This window comes from Pristis pectinata, chromosome 14, assembly GCF_009764475.1.
Source record: "Pristis pectinata isolate sPriPec2 chromosome 14, sPriPec2.1.pri, whole genome shotgun sequence".
Classification (NCBI taxonomy): Eukaryota; Metazoa; Chordata; class Chondrichthyes; order Rhinopristiformes; family Pristidae; genus Pristis; species Pristis pectinata.
In genome coordinates, this window is record NC_067418.1 from 20,016,272 (window position 1) to 20,034,841 (window position 18,570).

General features: G+C 38.8%; 1 protein-coding gene across 1 annotated transcript in view; it reads right to left on the reverse strand.

Annotated features, from left to right (window-relative positions):
- hsd17b12a (hydroxysteroid (17-beta) dehydrogenase 12a) overlaps nt 1-18,570 on the reverse strand; it is an 85,015-nt gene that overhangs the window by 40,414 nt on the left and 26,031 nt on the right. The window contains exons 2-3 of the mRNA XM_052029405.1: nt 11,390-11,436; nt 11,062-11,137 (exon numbers count right to left, since the gene is read on the reverse strand). Of these exons, the coding sequence (XP_051885365.1) occupies nt 11,062-11,137; nt 11,390-11,436 (123 nt within the window). The remainder of the gene's footprint in view (nt 1-11,061; nt 11,138-11,389; nt 11,437-18,570) is intronic.

Sequence of the window (18,570 nt, forward strand, 5' to 3'; positions counted from 1 at the left end):
TCACCACTTGGAATCAAGATAACTATGGGCAGGTAGTTGGTGTCAGCAGATCCAAAAAGATCTGTACTTGCTTGGTAGATCAGTTGAGAGTATGAGAAGTTTACCATCAGAGAAGTTCTGGCCTAAAATGAATAACTTTGACAAAAATTCAAATTACTGGCAATTTAAGATTCACATTCTTCACACATAGGAATGAAATGTGAGAAACATGCAAGCAGAGCATCAACAGATTAGCACAAGGCAGAGCACGATGAAATCTAACTCAAAACAAACATTGACCAATCACCACTTGGCCGAATTCTAATAGATTACACATAGTTGAATGATTAATTAAAAAGCTATAACATTTCAAGTCCCTTTTTAAAGCAGTTACTGACATGGGATATGCAACTGCTAAACACATAGGCAAACTCCTAAAATAACAATATATAATGACTGAATACTGTTATTGTGATGTTGATTGAAAGAATGGCCAGGATACCAAGATAATTCCCTTGCTTCTTCTCCTCCACACCCCCCCCCCCCAACCCCAAAATAATACCCCAGGATCTTTCATGTGCATTAAAGATGATTGATAGAGCCTCAGTTAAACACTTTGCTCTGAACATGGCATATTCAGCAGTATAACACTCCCTTCACACACCTGGGTTAATTTCATTTCTTTTCTTAGTTTTTTTTAAATAGTATTTTAAGAATGTGATACCACTGGTTTATGAATATTTGGCTCAAACAATATCTAAAACAAAAGTGCCAAGACACTTTCTACTCATATCTACTGATAAGGAGAGAAGATGTGCAGTTTTGCGTTGCAGGCTTGAATAACCTGTTTGTAATCCATATGGGCTCCACTTATCCTTCCATTTTATCTTATCCTGTGGCCTCTGGCCAATTCTAGACTTCCTCCAATTTTCTCCTTCATTCACCTGCTGGATTTAAATACCCTAATGCTTTCTTTGTAATCAGTGGCAACTTATTTATTACAGCCATCATCTTAAAGTCCTAACTCTAACCATTTGTCCTAAAAATTCTCTCACATCTTTACTGTCTCCTTTACTCAGCCTGTAGCTAGCAACTTCTCAGAATGTAATCTTCAATTCTTGTTCTTGCTATTCACTGTTCTTCAATTGCCTTCATGCAAACTCTCCACCCATATTCATAACCTTCATACATGAATTATTTCAATCAGATAGATTACTTCTCCCCTCACTTGCAGTCCCTTTCCCTCATAAACCTATTGCATCAAAACCCCCAAAACAATTTAGATCTGCAATTTCAACTGTCCAGACTAGGCCCTCCACAGTATCTGTGTCTAGTCATCTGCGCAGTCACATACCCGTGTTCATCTTTGACACGTCCTTATTAAATCATCTCTCGTGGCCCTGATCTCCGCTCCCTCATGAGCGAAGGACTTGGATTTAAATGGATAGATAACCAATTAAGTCATTCATTCAGATCTGGCTGTAACACAAGCATCACTGGGCCTTTACTGTCATTTTGCAGGATAATCCTAGAAATGCAAAAGGGAATCACTCAGCACATTTTAGTGCAGGCTATTTTAAACCACCCTCTATATGTAAAATTGTCCAGGTATGTCCCCATTCAGGAAAAAAACAGGACAAACACTCAATCAGCAACCTGATGGAAGTCACTGTTGACAGCCTTGTGAAGCAACACCGACTAAGAACCTACTTCATTGACCAGTTGGCTCTGGATCACACCCTCATTCCAAACAGACTAAAGGTCAGTAGAGGGGACATTCACTGCCCAATATTCAATTCTATTCACAACTCTTTAGCTGATGAAGCACCCCATGACTGCACACAGCAAGATCTAAATAACAGTCAGGCATAGGCAGATGAGTGGCAAGTAGCCTTTGCTTGACAGAAGTGCCAGGCAATGACCACCAATAGGGAATCTAACCACCAACCCTTGACATTCAAAGGTGTTACCAAAGTCCCCCACCAATATTCTGAGAGTAACCAACCAGAAACTCAGCTGGGCCAGGCACAAAGACCATGGCTGCAAGAACAGGTTACAGGCTGGGTATTTTGTGAAGACTGATTCACCTCCTGACACCAAGCCCCTCTCCATCATCTACAAGGCACAAGTCAGGAGCATAATGGAATATACTCCACTTGTATGGGTGAGTGCAACTCCAACACAAGCAGCTTGAAATCATCTGGGACAAAGCAATACACTTGATTGGTACCCAACCACCCACCCCAAATTCTCTCCACCACTGATGGGTTGGTAGATTTAGCTGCTGTAAGTTGCCCCAATTGTGTGGGTGAGTGGTAGAATCCGAGGGAAGAATAAAATGGGATTAATGGGTGGTTGATGGGCAGCACTAGCTCAGTGGGCCAAAGGGCCCGTTCCCATATTATGACTGACTGAAGTAGCTGGAGGGTGCCCATCTACAAAGTGTACTAGTTACCAACCCAGGCTACTTCGACAGTAGTGCACAGTGGCACCTCACCATCACCAAGAGCAATTAGAGATGGTCAGTGAATGCTAGCCTTGCCAGCAACACCCAGATCCCAAAGATGAATATAAAAATCTGACCAGGGCTACAATTGCTGTGCTCCATTCCCCAATCACATCGAAAAAATTACATGCTATGGTTTTCTGGTGTCCATACCATTAATTTTAATTGTTTAAACTGTCTGCACCTCCTGATATCCCCATCTACATCCTGTCTTTAACAACATTTAGTGGAAAATGACATTTTCAGTACAGTGATTATACACAGCTCTACTTAACTCAATTTTACTGGAGGACAGAAATTTGCTCTAGTACAGGCAAGCCAGAAGTCATTACCTCTGGTCCTTGTTAAAAACAAGGCAATCGTCTTAAACTGAATCAGACTGATTGCAACCATTAACCACAGAAGTTTCCGACTAAATATCTGTGGAATCATTAACAGTGCTTATTTTGATCTCTCTACCATCAATTGATCTCGTCCCCACCTCAGCTCATCCTCTGCTGAAACCCTTACATGTGCTTTTTAACATCTAGATTTGATTATTCCAATACTCTCCTGACTGGCCTCTGTCCTTCATAAATAGGAGTCATTAAAATGTTGCTGCCTGTGCTTGCTAACCTACATCCACCCAAATTAAGCTGCACCTCAAAAATATCCAACCTTGCTTTCAAATCCCTTTATAGCCTCACCACTCCCCATCGTTAATCTCCCTCGGTCTGAGAACACTCAGCTATGGTTCTCCAATTTTGCTAATGCTATATTAATTCTTTCGCCATTGACAGCCCTACCTTCAGCTGTCAACCCCAAAGACCCAGAATTCCCTCCTTGACCATGTTTTTGTTCATTTACCCTAATATCTATGACTATGTCAAATTTTGTTTGATAGGATTCCTGTGCAGCAATTTGGGATGCTTTGCGATATTAGACAATTAAACAAGATGCAGGATTTCAACACCGAATGTCGACAATTCCTTTCCCCTCTCAGATCTGAGTTCCTCCAGCAGATCGTTGAGACAAATTTTTTAGTTTTGTTCTGAGTCAAGAATGATCCATTTGCAGACCAGCACTCCCTCCAGTGACAAAAATGGGCAATGCAACACATTGGAAAAGCTGGTATTCTGTAGATCTTATTCTCACCTCTCTCTAGAGAGAAGCACAACAGGAATCTTTCACTAGTGCACCATGAAAACAGGATGAATTTGAAACCATCCTTCACAGAATCAAAACCACTAGACAAAAATCAACATTTTTTGCCTTCCATCTTCTTTATTCATGCATTTTCTGAAACGTTCTTTAGATAAATCCGAGGGGGGAAGCCGGCAGCATGAAGTTTTCTTCCAACCCCCCCCTCCCCAACACATGCCCTACCCTGAAAATGCTTCAAAAATTCCACTCCAATTTGCAACAAGCTGAATAACTGTGTGTCACATTGCACCACTGCATTCTAATTATATAGGTGCTCTTCATAGGCAACAACAGAAATCTAAAAATAGACCACAATGCAGTAGATGTTAATCCAAAAATCAAGCCCCACAGCCTCAATCATTCACAATATTGTCAGTGAATTAACCTAGTAGGAATTGATTTCAGCTGTAGCTCATTGCAGCAGATATTCAGTTGATGCTGGGACACTAAAATATCAAAATGTCATGTCATTCAGGCCTTTTTGCATTTCAGGTGTGCAACCAACAGCAGACACATCTGTTTGGTGTTGGCTGCACTTTATAAAGTATGCTTTAGGAGAACCAATGGAAGGACGGATCCAAAAATGTGGAGTGAACAGCAAGTTACCCATGCTTATGACTGACCTACAAAAAAGACTTGCCACACACAGTATAAACTTTCAGCATAAACCTGCAAGATTCATAAACCCTATGAAGCAGAATGTCACTATGTTGCAATGCATTTTTGCCCATCCTCCCAAAGCTGTCAAAGTTGGAGGAAGAACGAACGAGCCTCTGCCACAAACCAGAGGAAGAAAGTCTGACAGCTAACTACGAATGACCACTGGCTTATCAAACACAATGATCCAGACACTCAAAACCAAAATTTTAAACTCTTAAATAAAAGGCAGCCTGACATTTACCCCGCAGACATTCCACTCTACTGAAGTTAATGAATGTACTCCCAGTACATGTCACCAAGCCAGTGGTGGTGTAGAAAAGAAACATTAATAATTAACAATAGCCTTGCAGAAACTTTATTTTCCTGCCTTAAGTTTACAAATTGGAAACATGCAAAGTACCCACCTGAGGCTTACCAACAGGCAGACAGGAGTCCAGAAGTAGTCAGTATAAATTAAATTTTGGATCATTAGACAGAGGTGTCAACTATGGTCAATTCCACAGTCTATTCATAGACTGACTCGTGCAACACCTGATGCTTCTAAACACAGATCAGATCTGAAATACCAGTCAGGTACAGCAGAACTCAAATCCACATTCTACTGACCTGGTGACATCTAAATATTTCCAATCCTTCAAGTTGATCTAGCTTCTGTAACAGTATATTGAAAGAATAATTTCTAGGAGCAGTTGCATACAATTCAAACCAGTTTGACTGTATATGCTAACCACAAAACCTGGAGCCAATGTCTTGATCTTATATGGAAAAGTGGTTCTGAAGTAGATTTGTGGCAGCATCTTGAAGTTGATATTACAAATGGGGAAAATCCTGGACTTTGTCCATCGCTAAGGTTACCAACCATCCCAATAAACTTGGAATCAGGTAGAATGCCAGACCAGGTGGCAACTCATGTAATGAAAATTAAAGCTTGTGGTTACATCTATAAACACAATTAGTAATGAATGTTCACGATTGAACTTGTCCCGTTCTGGCTACATCAGCTAAAAAGGCCCAAGTTTTAATACACAATTACAACAGAATCGAAGTTTACAAAAATATTGTTTAAAAATTGTTACAGCTGAAGTAAATTCCTGATTAAAAACAAATTCAAACTAATATTCATAAATTTAATAGATTTAGAGCACCAAAAATCAAAAAACGACATGTTGAAAATCTGAAATCAAAACAGAAAACACCAAAAGCACTCAGATCAGGTTGCATCTGTGGAGAAAGAAGCAGAGTTAATGGTACAGGTGAAATTGAGAAAGAGGAAACAAGTTAAACTTAAGTTGGAGGGTGTAGAGGAGGTATGGATAGGACAGAGAGGTGGATGTCAGGGTTGCCGTGGTGATACACCCTTTGCAAAGCCATAACATTAAAAGATTATGGAGGATCATTAGAGAGGGAACAAAGATTTGTAAAATTTGAAATACAAGTCAGACATATTGCAGAGAAAGGAAACCAAGAGGACAATGCTGGAAGTACCCATATCATGCTCCCTGGAGTAAGGAAAATCTGAATTAACATGTGGATAACCTTCTTTCATAATTGGCAGGGAAGGAAGGTACCCAAAACTGTCATCTTCAATACAGTGCTCAGATGGAAGACAGTCTTGTTCAAGACTGAATAGGAAGATTGCAGGAGGTTATATACTCATTAGGTCAGAGCAGGTACGAGAAGGAGAATTCAAGTAACAAGCAGCTTGGGAGTCACTCCTGTGGTCTAAAAGCTGCTTTGCAAAGCAATTTCTTTTGAGTTTCTGCAATGTAGAGACCACCACAAGTACCAAAGGCAATACACTAGATTGGAATTTGTGCATTTGAATCACTTCTTCACTCAAGCAAACTAATTAGGACCCTGGATGGTGGGAAGGGGAAGGTCTTGCCAATGCAACTACAGGCAATGCAAAGTGCCTCATGAAGGGGAATGGTTGGTGGAGACGGAAGAACAAACCAGGGAGTCACAAATGGAATGGACCCTTTGGAAAACAGGAAAGGGAGGGGCAGGGAAGCAGCATCTGGTGGTAGACCCCTGTTGAAATTGGCAGAAAGTACAAAGAATTTGCCATTGAATTGAGAGGTGATGGGTGGAAAGTGAGGACCAGGAGAGCCCTATCCTTGTTCTAGCCAGGAGGAGAGGTGATGGAAGTAGAGGTGTGGGAAATGGAGGGATGCAGTTGAAGATTCTCAATACTAGGGTAGAGGGGAGGCTATAATTAAGTAAAAATAAAGACCTTGAGACATTTGTGTGGAAACTCCCATAACCAGAACAGATATGATGAAGACTGGAACTGAGGGGAATAGATTACAACCAAAGATGGACTATGGGAAGATAGAGGAGAGTACATATGGCAGCAAAAATTTGGAGTTCCATAGGGTGCTCTTACAAACCAAAAACTTGTGTACTGGGGTGTTTTGATAAAACGTTGATGGGTAAATATTGTTTTTAGCTCAAAACTGCACCAGCATGAATTTGCACAAGTTGCAGTACACTAGTTACTTACCTTGAACCCAAGCACGATGAAACCAGACATGCTGCATTTCCACCAATTTTCGTTTGAAAGTATAACAAAATATTAAACCACTTAAAAACATACAAAAGACACCTGCACACATTTCCACATTTGCCGAGACAGTCAACTATTTTGGATAAAAAGCTCATGGAAGTACAGCAAAACACTGATGCTGTTTGACCTGCCAGTGCTGCACACGCTATTCAAAGTATTTTGTTCTTTCTTGCACTAATTGGTACACCATACGCCAAACAGTAGTAGAGAAAAATTCTACAGGTGGGATGAAGACGACCAATTGATTTCAGCTCTGTTGTTGGCAGAATCGACAATGACATGCACGTCAAATTTGTTCTTATGTGGTTATGAATGTACCTCTATTGTGAAGTACACCCTTCCAATTACAAGAGGACAAATTTTACCTTGATAAATAATTTTAAGCACATAGTATTACAGCATAGAAGTAATTCTTACTAATTGATCCAAGTATTTACCCATATCCTATTAACTGCAACGTCAATGGGAGCAGAAGTCTGAGCAAGGTGCCAAAAAAGACAATCCACCTGACTGGGGGCTTAGGGTAAAATCATCCCCTCCTCCTAATGTAGTATACATTAGATTAATTTATATTACTTCAAATTAAGGTGTTGCATTACTAGAAAAAATGTTTGTTACTGGAAAAGATGTTCAAAAATTTAACATACTGTCTTTGTAATTTGAAATCATATCCAGGACAGAACTTGGGATGGGATTAGACAAAGCCCACTGATGGTTGATATCACCATGGTTTGTAGTTTACAACAGTTTCTTGGAATCATAAAAATCAATTAAAAACATTGTTAAATTGTCCTCAGGATGACAATTAGGGCAGGCAATTTAACAGCAGAAAGCAACTAGAGGAACTAGACAATCATTAAAAAAAAATGCTTTCCGGCCTAATCCCTCTTCCCTGCCCTTGGACACAACCTACAAGGCTGGAAACAAGAACTATTTAAATGTAAAATGTGTTTTAGCTGATGTCTCCATTTCAGGCGTAGAATTTCAGATCCACCACTCTTTGGGGGTAAGTCAATTCTCAATTCCCTTCCAACTCTGATTACTTTAAGTTTCTGTGGATAAAATGTTCATTTTATTGTGGACTTAACAGATGGAACTTAATACAGTCAATTAAATACTTTAAACACAAAAGAAAAAATGGACATTACATATACTCCATAAATGGCACTAATATCATTAAACTGAGTGCCCTACAGATCCATAGACACAGCATATGATATTCTCAGCAAAAGCACTTCAGCAGTCAAATGCAGCCAATAGAATGCACATGATAACTAGTTTTAAAATACAAGTCATATACTGATCAACCTGTACAGCCTGCAGTGCAGATCAAGAATTTCAGGTATCTAGGTAGTGTCAAGACAAATTTAAGCTTTACAGTTTGGAAAAGTTAGTTTTGTTTTAAACAGCCAATCATATGGAAAACTAATCTAAAGTACATTAAATTGCCATTTTAAGATGCAGACATAGGATCATGTAGAAATTTATGCAAATAATCACAAATGTAACATTTGACAAGCATACGTGCGAGGAACAGGTGACTAGACTTCTGCTTCCAAAGCTTTCCAGTGTATAGCATTCCTCACTTTGTTTCAAAAAACATTAGATACAATTAATAATGATTGATAGCCATTATTGGTTAATGATTTCATGATTGCTGGATCACAAAATAACCAGCACAATGGACAAAATCAAAATAGATTTTTTTAAAATATATATTTCATCTGACGATTACAGCCTCCTGGTTTTTTGAGTGAAAAGATATTAAGTCACATGTTCTCTGTACTTGCAGAACTCAGAGCTACATCAGCTTAGCATTTGTTGACAGTCAAGTCTGATATCTTTATTTAGGTACACTAATGCTACACAAAATGGTCAAGTACTTCAAACCAATTGCACCACTTGTGCTTAGCTGTACAGCCTCAAAGTTTTAAATCGCCAAGGCCGGAGGAGTCCACCCCTTGGAAGTTATCGCTGATGGATATTTCTGGACTTGTATACATAGCTGCCAAAATCACATCATGAAAGTGAGTGCAGGAATAGTTGCCAAAAGCTTGCTAAGACTGACAATTTAACCATTACACCACATTTGGTGCAAGAGAAGAGAAGCCCTTGGATCTTGTAAATAATATTCAATTGGTAACTTAAAAAAAAGCCTAATACACAATTGCCCAAAAGCACACGTTCAAAAGTTGGTGCCTTAAAAAGCACAGAAAACCAAGTAATAATTTACAATTTCAACTGATTACTGGGTCCCAAAAAAAAAATCCACAAGTTAATACCACATACAAAATTTATACAGTAACTTAAGAGCACCCCTTGTGCATTTCTTAAATAAAATTGACCACTCATATGTCTATAATTACAATGTTGACTACCTTGTTGTGGCTTCTAATTCAAGATGACCAAAGCTAGAAAGTCAGATCACATGCAGCTCCAAGTTATCTTTCATGTCCCTCTTCTCATTACCAAAAGCAACTGAATTCAATGAAGTGAATAGTTCTCCCCCCCTCCCCCCATTTAACACTTCATATTCTTCTGCAGATAAAAACTTCCCTTTCATTATTGCTAAATACTTTGATTCAGCATGGTATAGCAATTGTAAAAGCAAATCTTCAAGTAAATGGAAAAATCCAAATATTTTCAGTATGTGAACATCAGCTTCATTATCTTCTGTAAAACAGTTTCAACTTTTGCAAATAAAAAGTATGAAAAATCTTGTTACATTATTTGTCAATAATTTAGCTTTAAAAAATTATTAGACTTAGCAGCACAAATACATGCAGTGTGCAGAATAGTTAAAATGGCTTATTTCAATGGCTTGTAAATTTATTAACATATGCATAAACATTCTTAGTTCAAATATTGCAGAAAACTTGAAGCTCAAGTAAAATGTGTAATACAGAAGGTGTTACTTCAATTCAGGCCAACCAGGGTGATGTATTTTAATACTAATCAACTTTCCAGAATGTACATAATTATCCAACCTATACAGCCTTTCGTGTTTGACATAGAAACTCCACTTTGTTAATTTCTTTTAGCAAGTGAAATAAATGCAGAACTTATACAGTACGATGACAGTTTTGTCTAAATTCCATAGCTTAATTTCTCCAAAAAGGTGCACCACAACTCTGCTCTGCAACAATATTTTCCAATCCTAAACATAAGCATCATTATCTCATTTAGCAAATTGGGAATTGTTGCTGAAGCTGGAGAGCAGACAGAATGGTTCAAACAATCAAATTACATGACAATATTTCTCAGGGAGGTAAGCATCACTGGTAATACTGATATTTATTTCCATCCCTGGCTGCTCTCTGGGAGGTAGGGCCTCCAAGCACCTACAGAAAAGTCATGGGCATAACAGAATTGCTATCGCAATTGTTACGGACTCAGTGAAAGTCCCTTTAAGATAGAGAGTGTGTGTGTATGTGTGTGTGGGGCGTGCTTACGTCAATAGAAGATAAAGGACGTAATGACGTTGTTGAAGAGGTCAGAAGAAGAAGAAGAGAGAGAGAGAAGGGAGAGAGACACCAGCCTGCTTGTTTTTCTCTATCGATGGATGAGAAACAATAACTGTGTTTACCACTGAAATCCATGTATGGAAAAGTTGGAAGTAATCCGGTGGAGTTCACTTTGTTGCTGACCTGTAGAAGGAAACAGGGATTTGTATGTGGACGACCACGGTTCGGATGCTTTTCGGGGTGAGGAAGTCACTACCGAGTAAACACTGAAGTGTCGTTTGGGTTCCATCGTGGAACATTTGGATTTCGTATGTACTCTCTCTATGTTTTTCTACATCTACATCTTATCTTCAGACAACAGTGGTTGTTGAAGAAGCCCTTGCTCATGTTTCACCTTATGGCTTGCGGAACTGAACTTTAAGAACCATTCAGGAACTGGGAGTTTTGGACTTTGTCACACACACACACACACGAAGAGTTTAGTTTTGGGGTTAACGTTCGAGGTTTAACATTCTTGAATTCTAACATACTAACATTTTTACTTTTATTTTACGTATTATCATAAGTAGTGATTAATAAAATAGTTTTTAACACTGAATCATGCTCAGTGTGTTTCTTTTGTTGCTGGTTTGTGACAAAATGAGGAAGTCAGATCACGACAGGAATATCAGTGGAATGAAAATCTGGAGATGATATTGACTTACTTATTTCCTTGGCCACTTCACGCAGTTTTTCTTCATTTCTGCTGATCAGGACAATGCTCATGCCACGCTTGGCAAGCTGGTTTAGAGAATACAATTCAAGGAGTCAAAAATAGTACAAGCACATTAAAAACAAATTTTTCATGTCATCTAATCATTTTTCAGAATTTTTAAAAAAATACTTTAAATGCTTCAAAAGGCATTCTATCCAATCAAATGCCTTGGACAAAGCCAAAACAACTGATTATGGGAAAGATATTGATCACCATAACAGAGGAAAAAGGACAGAAATAAAATTTAACCGAAAAGAGCAACTTATTTTCTAACATACCTCCTTTGCATAAGCCTTTCCAATTCCATCAGTTGCTCCTGTAACAACTTAAAAAGAAAAATCAAATTAATTTGTCGTCACATTTAATTGGTTTTGGGTTCACATACAAAATCAAACATGGTGATTTTAACTATCGATAAGAAAATTGTTTTGTGCTTCAGTTTGCAAAAGAAAATAAAAATTTGGTTCCTTTCACACCTTACAGTCTATTCTAAAAAGTAATCCTGAATCAAGCCAAGTCAATCACAGTAGCTTCAGTAAATGCCTGCAATGTAATTACTACAAAGTGACAAAACAAAGTTTTTGAAAGCAAATTCCTGCAGATGTCAGGTAAAGATCAGGAGAGCACTAATTGTAGAGCCCTTTTAGAAGAGCCATCATAGGAGTGATGGGATGAACTGCCTCCTGTGTTGACAAACACACTCTATAGTAAGATTTTAATCCAAATTATGCACTGAACAACCTGAAATGAAATATTACAGCATTAACCAATAGGTTAAAGAATTTAAATGCAGATTGTCCTAATTCAATAAATTTCTAAACTGTACAGATTTAAATGCGAAGAACATATGCCTATACATGTGACACTCGAGCGTCATCCACATCTGTCAAACTTGAGTATTTGCTAACACTACAATCATCAGGGAGTGGCCAAGGAAAATAACAGATGCACAAGGAAGAATAGATTTGCAGTGTTAGGATAAGTCATCAGAAGAATCATGTGGTGCATCAACACCTCCATAGGCCAATTGAGGCTGCCAGTACAAACAATGTCAAGCTGTGAAAATAATCTCAGTAGATCTGTTAATTTATAGATTAGCCTCAAAGAAGCCAGCAGGGTTTTCGGCAAAGCAGCCAGATTTTGGAAGTAAATTGCAAAACTTTATCCAGTCTTGCCTAACCACCACAAACACCCAACCACATTGAACTTCATTTCTAAGCAGCCCCATGGTTTGCTGGACATTGACTGCAAGACGTGCCACCAAGATATCAAGCCAATGTAGAATGGCCAATAAATGTAGCTTTGTTAGCGTCAGCCACATCCAAAAAAACAAAAATGGTATTGGTTTATTATTGTCACTTCTACCAAGGTCCAGTGAAAAAACTTGTCTTGCATACTTTTTGTACAGATCAATTCATTACCCAGTGCATTGAGGTAGTACAGGGTGAAAACAATAACAGAATACAGAGGAAGTGCATTGAAGGTAGACAATAAGGTGCAAGATCATAACAAGGTAGATTGTGAGGTCAAGACTCTCATCGTACAAGGGAACTGTTCACTAATCTTATCACAATGGGATAGAAGCTGTGCTTGAGCCCGGTGGTACGTGCCCTCAGGCTCCTGATTCTTCTGCCTGATGGGAGAGGGGAGAAGAGAGAATGGGCTGGGTGGGTGGGGTCTGATTATACTGGCTGCCTCACCAGAGAGATATAGACAGTTCGTGGAGTGGAGGCTGGTTTCCATGATGCGCTGGGCTGTGTCCACAACTCTCTGCAATTTCTTGTGGTCCTGGGCAGAGCAGTTGCCATACCAAGCCATGATGCATCCAGATAGGATGCTTTCTATGGTGCATCAATAAAAGTTGGTGAGTGTCGAAGGGGACATGCCAAATTTCTTTAGCCTCCTGAGGAAGTTGAGGTGCTGGTGAGCTTTCTATGTGGTTGGCTATTGGAGATGTTCACTCCCAGGAACTTGAAGCTCTCAACCTCAGCACCACTGATGTAGACAGGTACATGTACACTGCCTCCTTTCCTGAAGGGAATGACCAGCTCGTTTTGCTGACAATGAGGGAAAGGTTGTCATGTCACTGAGTTATCTCCTTCCTGTACTCAGACTCATCCTTATTTAAGATACGGCCCACTACGGTGGTATCATCTACAAACTTGTAGATGAAGTTAGAGCAGAATCTGGCCATTCAGTCATGAGAAAATAGGGAGTAGAGGGCTGGGGACACAGCCTTGTGGGGCACCAGTGTTAAGAATAATTGTGCTGAAGGTGTTGCTGCCTATCCTCATTGATTGAGGTCTGTTGGTCAGAAAGTCAAGAATCTAGTTGCAGAAGGAGGTGCTGAGTCCCAGGTCTCAGTTTGCAGAAGTTAATCGTTGCCTAACTTAACAGTTCGATAATACACAGGCAACTCTTAAAATGATGCAGTGTTTGCCTTTCAAGAACCCAGCTTCAAAATTAGCACAATTCAGATAGATAGCTATATATACACACACACTCTCCAAATCAGGATAAACTGAAAACTTCCAGGATTAGCCATAAATTTAAAAATTAAATTTGTCAAAAATATTGTGTATGAATAGAAAATTTGCCTCTGCAACCTCCTAGGCAAACTTATTTTTAGCTTTGAACCAAATCACTTCAGTATAAATACACAACCTAAAGAGCTTTGTGTACTATGGGGATATTTTTAGTTATTAAAGTATTTTTGACATCACCCACCAAATTGTGACCTTTATCTGAAAGGCTGTGTGCAAGAACATTTCATTGATTAACGGCTAATATCACTGCAATCGTGACAGCTGCACCTCACACAAGTGCAAAGGACTGACTGTTGAGGGCTGCAGCAGCATCTCTCCTGGGGATCTATTACATGGGAAGAGAAAATGCTATTTCAATCCCTTTCCTTCTATAAATAGAGGACTGTGATTGATCCTTTTGAACAAGGCACAAGCCTTTTCGTGCTGTATTTAGAAACCACTGAAGACCTTGGCATGTATAACACAACCAAGGCACGTGTGGATACACAATGAAGTAACAACACCACTCTGGATACAGGAGCAGCAAGTTGAAATGATAGATTCAAGACCCCCGAAAATTTACAGTTAAGTCTTGGAAAAATGAGTGCCTCACTGCTTGCTTCCTCACTGACTCAGAACAATCACACAGACAAGTCACCAACAATAAATGGCCGCAGTAAGCAGTTGTGCGGAACTGAAGCAGTGCGCTGATGCCCAAGATCTGCAAGGCTCTTGTTTCATTCACCAAGTTAAACTGGCATCTCATCAAAATGCTCTACTTCAAGGTAAAAAAAAACCTGCTTCCGTCACATTCATAGGAATTGATGTCTTGCCATCTTGTCGAGGATGAATATTTTACAAGCTAAAAATGGTATAAGCATCTAAAAATAGCTTTCACTGCAGACTTGTCAGATGGGGATGTGAGCTACACCAGATTTGTCTCCACTGAAATCCATAGTTTTTTTAATGCCAGCCTATATATAAAAATAAATACAACTGTTATGAAAACTTAACAAATGCTTTCCAATTTTCTCAATGCTTGAGTAAATGATAAGCTATACAGTATTTTACTGTTGAGCTCAAGAATTCCTAGGATTGCTTACATCTAAAATAACAGTTTCTGCCATTTTCTAAATAATTAAACAATGCTCACATTTATTTTATGTTCAAACGTATTTTAAGTCATTGCCATTTGCTTCTCTGCACTTGTTATTTTTGTAACTTATGCCGTGGCTGAACACCTTGGAGAACTACCATGACTTCTCTTTTCTAAGTCTTTGCAAAATTATAATACTGGCAATAGAAATTGTTGGAAAAGTTACCACGTTTTCCAGACAATTGTGAATGATGAAAACCATATTTGAAACCTATCAATGGCTTAATGTGCAGTAAACAGCTTGTTTCTTTTGAATACATCTACAATTCCACTTGCAAATATTTTTATCCAGGTAGTTTTAGCCTGTACATGTCCACTTTGTGTCTTCAAAAATAGCGCAATAAGTGCCCATTCATGCATTCTCCAGCCAATTTAGCAGGTAGTAGCAAAAACCAGAAAAAATAGAAACACACTAAAGGGTCAAAGGACCACCATGGGATGGATTGAAAAACTTCAAAAGGGAGAAAATAGAATGTTGGCCATGAGCTTTCAATTCTCCTTGGATATGGCAGAGTGATAGGAAAATCAGGGGAATTCAAAAAGGAGAAACAAAGCAGGATGTGAAAGTTAAATGAAACGAGAGCAAGAGAAAAGTTGGGGTGAAAACGGGGGGGGGGGGGGGGGGGGGGGAAATGGCCAAAGGGTACAACATCTAAATGCTCACAGCATTCACAAATTATGAACTAATGGCACAACGTAGTAAAAGCATACGACCTCATCACTCTTATGGAAATATGGCTACAGGATGACCAAAGCTGGGAGCCGAATGTTCAAAGATACTTGACATTTTGGAAAAATAGGTGGTCGTGCAGCTATTAACAAGGGAGGATGCCTGTGCACTGGTAAAATGAAATGATCTTGGCTTGGCAGATCATGACATAGAATTAGAATCAATCTGGGTCAAGATAAAAAATAGCAAAGTGAAAAAATGTCAGTACCAGGATTTACTGATATGTCAAACAGTAATAACATTGGGCACAGTATAAATCAGGAAAGTAGAGGCATGTATAAACAGAGTAATGCAGTAATCATGGAGAAGATTAGTTTATATTTATATTGGACAAGTATGATTAATAGAAAGGTGAGGATGATTTTATGGAATACATACAAGATTTTAAGACAGAGAGAAGGCTATTTTAGATCTTGTGTACAAGTAATGGTTAATTAATAAGTGTGTTGCAAAGGGAGCTTTATTGAGATTGAAGATTGAGCTTTATTGAAGAGTGACAATAACAGAATTTAGTGTTGAGTTTGAAAGTGACAGTGACATAGTCCAACCAAAATGGTCTTAAATTTAAGAAAGGAACCTACAAATATGGCAAGTGAACTGGGTGTGGTTGATTGGGAAATTGCATTCAAAAAGGTTTGACGGCAGGCAGGCAATGGCTAACAGTTTTTTTTAAATGCATAAATTGCAAAAAAAAAAATCCTTTAAGGAACAAAATCCCAAAAGTGATTCATCTTGTCAGCCACAGGAATTAAAGATAGTATTAAATCAACGGAAAAGGCTTAAAAGGTTGCCAGCAATAGCATCAGACCATGAATTGGGATCATCTCAGAACTCAGCAACAGAAGACCAAGAAATTGATTAAAAAGGCAATATAGTAAGAACTGGTAAGAGATAAAAACTAAGAACTTTGGCAAATAGTTCTAAGTAGCACAAACTAAATAGTTCTAAGAACAAAGGCAAATATGGGCCCCTGACAGAGAGACAGGAAAACTCAGAATGGGGAAAATAAGGAAATGGCAAAGGAATTAAGAACATACTCTGCATATCTTCATGGAACAAAAAAAAAGAAATATTACTGTACTAAGGGTCTCACAAGATTGAGGTGTCGTATTCGGTCGGAGAGAAGACTCAAAAGACCACTGTTCTCATTCAATCTCTTTAATTAGTCCTTTTTTTAAGGAATTTACTTAAAAAAAGTTACTAAAGCTATAGTTCCTTAATCTTTTCAGACCATCTTGTTCCACTGGTTATCTTTGTATACATAAGGTTTCTCACGGTGGGCTCAGGGTCAGTTTAGTGGAGCAAGAGTCAATTGTGCAGACTTGAGACAAGAACTGATTTTACTGCATAATCATATCTCAAGGCTGAAGACTAGCTGAAGCAAGCAAAATCTCTGAAGCAAGGCATTACAAAAATTTCAAGCAGTCTATTACAGCCATAGTGATGTACCCTTAAATTCTCTTTTCAGGGCTCACAATCATTTACTCTCCTAACCCTTCATTATACACATTCTCATTCCCTCCTTTTATCATATCATGATAATACTCTGGTGGTAGTGGTCTCAAAAGTTTCTCGTGATCCTGGCCTCGGGGTGAACGTGCGACCAGCACCTTTTGCACGGGTATTAATCCCTCGACCGAGTTCATCATTCGGTGCAGAATACACTTTAATATGGCTAGGCCAACAAATAGACCCACGATGATCATTAAAGTATAAATTGCCAGATTAGCTAACCAACTGCTCCATCCCGATAACCCCCAGCTTCCCCACTCCCATCCAGGTTCCTTCCTCCACCTGTTCCCTGCCTCCTTAATATTGGAGATATGCTCTTGAATGTGCTGGGACAGATCACTGATATTGGAAGAAACATCAGGTACAAATGTGCATCATTCCTTCCCTACCATGGCACAAGTGCCCCCCTTCTCTGCCAGGATAAAGTCCAACATTCTCAGAGGAACTAAAAGTAGTATCATTCAAAATAATAGCACAAATTATTGAGCTTGAAAGCCAATAACTTCAAAACGACCCAATGATGTACATCCCATGGTTTTGAAATGGCTAGAGATAGGGGACACTTTTGCTATCATCAAAATCCTATAGATTCTGGATGAGTTCCTGTGGATTGGAGGGTAGCAAATTTAAGAAATAGTGACTGCACTATTTAAGAAAAGGAAGGAGAGAGAAAATAGGGAATACTAACTAATTGGCCTAATATTAACAGAAGGGAAATTGCTGGAGTTCATAATGAGGGATGTAATAATACCTTTACTGAGGGTCAGCATCGAGGTATGAGGGAAAAATTGAGTTAGACTAATCTACTGGGGTTCTTCAAGAGTGTGACTAGTTTAGTAGAAAAGGGGGAACCAGTAGGTGACATTTATTAGCATTTTCAGAAACCTTTCAAGGTGTCACACAAGGCATTACTGAACACAACAGAATTGGGGGTGATGTATTGACATGTTCAGCAGATAGAAAGCATGTAGTGAGTATGAACTGATACTTTTCAGGTTGACAGGCCGTGACCAGTAGGGCACAACAGGGATTAATGCTTGTGCCACAGCTATTCAAAATCTGTCAATAATTTGGCTGAGGCGACCAAATGTCATATTTCCAAGTTGCTGATGCTACTAAACCAAGTGAGATGACTACAGAGGATGCAAATGATGAGAAAGATCAACAATCAGCAGCAGCAATGGAAAACTGAGTTATATTGATCTCAAGTATATACCTAGAAAAAAAAGAGGAATCTGAGGTTTCAAGTATATTCAAAAATAACTGGAGGAAAAATAAATTTTGCTGTTATGAAGGGAGTGGTCTTAATTTTAAAGCTTTAAAAGCAAGCACAGGCATGGTGAGTCAAATGCCACCTCCAATGCAGTATCATTGTGATATGGGAAAATCAAACACACAAAAGCACAAACTATCTCCCAAATTATTGTTAAAGTTTGTGTCAAGGACAAGTCCCAGAAATAACTCACTTAAGGGCTGCAAAGAAAAGATGCATTATAAATGAATTTCAGGTCGGTTTGCAATTCCACACAGTGAAGC